Source organism: Sprattus sprattus (assembly GCF_963457725.1).
Source record: "Sprattus sprattus genome assembly, chromosome: 21".
Taxonomy (NCBI): domain Eukaryota; kingdom Metazoa; phylum Chordata; class Actinopteri; order Clupeiformes; family Clupeidae; genus Sprattus; species Sprattus sprattus.
In genome coordinates, this window is record NC_137919.1 from 3,760,116 (window position 1) to 3,762,615 (window position 2,500).

General features: G+C 48.5%; 1 protein-coding gene across 1 annotated transcript in view; it reads right to left on the bottom strand.

Moving 5' to 3' along the window:
* Positions 1 to 2,500, bottom strand: part of LOC308382312 (receptor-type tyrosine-protein phosphatase delta) — a 170,385-nt gene that overhangs the window by 65,388 nt on the left and 102,497 nt on the right. The window contains 2 exon segments of the mRNA XM_080860029.1: positions 1,358 to 1,458; positions 2,099 to 2,500. The exon segment at positions 2,099 to 2,500 is cut by the window's right edge and continues 186 nt beyond it. Of these exon segments, the coding sequence (XP_080716155.1) occupies positions 1,358 to 1,458; positions 2,099 to 2,500 (503 nt within the window).

Below are 2,500 nucleotides of genomic sequence, written 5' to 3' on the forward strand. Positions count from 1 at the left end.
GGAATGGATGGAGAGAAGGAGAAAGGGAGGGATGATGGAGGGATGGATGGAGGGAGGGAGGAAGGAAGGGAGGGAGGGAGGGATGGAGGAAGGGAGGTATGGATGAAGGTAGGGAGGAATGGAGGGATGTATGGAGGGAGGGATGGAGGGAGGAAGGGAGGGAGGAAGGGAGGGATGGAGGGATGGATGGAGGTAGGGAGGAAGGGAGGGATGGATGGAGGGAGGAAGGGAGAGAGGGAAGGAAGGAGGAATGGATGGAGGGAAGGAGGAAGGTATGGATGAAGGAAGGGAGGGATGTATGGAGGGATGGATGGAGGGAGGGATAGGGGGAGGGGGGGAGGACCATGCAGCAAATGCTCAGGGTTACAGTGTACAGATCCAGGATCCATGCCCACCGGCTGAAAACTATAGTCTACTGTCCAAAACTATGAACTATTCCTGTACAATATAAAAAATATTTCTGTACAATGCAACTGTCAAACGCACCTCCATACAGAGGACATTATAAATATACAAGTTATAAAGATAAATACATTTTACATTTTTAATTTAAATAAATATATTAAGTGCATAGAGTGCCTCTTCTGTCACTTTGACTTTGCTTGCTGCTTTACATATTAAGTATGGGCTTTGCTGCTGACGGCCACTGCTGCACAGCATCTGGTCATAAGCTTAGAGAAGTCATGGGACTGGGAGTGTGTGTGTGTGTGTGTGTGAGTGTGTGTGTAAGAACACTATATATCTACATAACTAGGGAGGATACATCGTGTTCAGGAAAAGTCAAATTTGACCTGTGCTTAATATTTGTCAAATGACATTGCAAGTTTGATTGGATTTCCACATTTAAATGCATAGCAAATTGTGTCTAAGTCCTGCAAAGTCCTGCTATTATTCTAGTCTTAATTTTGAATGAAACAGAGTTGACACCAAAAGTATGGATGCATTATAATTTAATTAATTGCCAGCTGTGTGCCGTAGGCAAGATTCTAGATGTTTCTGCATGTCTGGATATATGAACTGAGCTGTGGGTTCCCAAATAAAAAAGAGTTTTATTCCAGTAGGCCGAAACTTTGCCGTGATCATTCTGACCTAATAATGATAAGTGATGTACAATAACATAGCAGAATGGTAAAACACGGTAATATTGTACTTCTACATGTTCTTTGAATGTCATTCTGTTTCTAATTTCAATTTGAAACTCTTATCATTTGAAAGGGCTCGTCTACAAAACAGTGTGACCTTCACACCAAGTCTTTAGCTAATCTTTAACGCAATGCTAATGCTAACAAAATGATACGCAGACATTTCCCCGAGCGGCACACTTCCGTGAACGACACCTCCGTGCTACTTCGCTCACCGTGAACGGCTGCGCTGGATTGTAGTTGTCAGGAATCTCCCAGGTCAGCAGAACAGAGGTCTTCGTGGCAGCTTTCACATGGAAATTTTTTGCAAACACTGCTAAAAAAAAGGGGGTGTGGATGATTTAGACACAAGGGCGTGGGGTGTGGGGTGGGGGAGGGGGCAAAGCACAAACATGCCTCTCACTGTACTGCTGGCTTCCTTGGTTGGTTAGATTTACCCCAAGCCTTACCTGTACCACGACATCCAGGCCTGTCACCTCACAGGATCTACCTGTTACTGACTTCCTTACCTTGAGAAGGCCAGCAGCTGTCTGGTGTTTTTGGATCCAGACTTTTACCCAAGGCTGCATAGTTACTTGTGTTTTTATCGTTACGATTGCTTGGAACACACACAACGAAAAACTGAGACAAGCGCATTTCATAACAGAGCTAGTTGTTGGTTCGCCATCTTGGTTCACACCCCCTAACCTTCCTTAATGAAGCTGTTGAACTGAAATGAATCACAGACAGTTGAAGGAGGAGGACATGTTATCGTGGTGGTGAGAGAGAAGGAGAAACAGGGCTGAGACCATTATTTTGTCAGTTCAAAGGAGGAGTGCACGTGTCACAGGAGGTGTGCACGTGTGAAAGGAGGTGTGCACTGGGCGTTTTGTGCTGTTTTTGGTTCTGCTCTGGGGAGAGAAAAGAGGGGGGGGGGTAGCTCTGAAGCTGGGTAGATGGGGGGGGGAACGTCCTACCTTGATCCACGGGCTGTGTTCTGAACTGCACACTGGGGCTATACGGCCCGGGGCCCTTGCTGCTGAAGGCACACATTTTGATATCGTACGTGGTGTCGGCACGCAGGCCGTCCAGCGTCACGACCGACTCGGGGGCCTTGATGAAGAGTTCGGAGGGGCTCTGCGGGCTGTTGATGTCCTTGTACTGCAGAGCGTACCGAACGATGCCACCGTTTCGCTCGGCCAGCAGCACCGGCTGCCAGCTCACCTGAATGGTGGTGGCGGTGGCCGCCTCGGCAGCGATGGCCTGCGGGTAGCCGCTGGGCACGTCCTCGGAGGTGCTGATCTCCTTGACCGTCTCCTCGCCGAAGCCCACCTTGTTGCGGGCGGACAGGCGGAAGATGTAGGAGGCGCCCTTGTGGA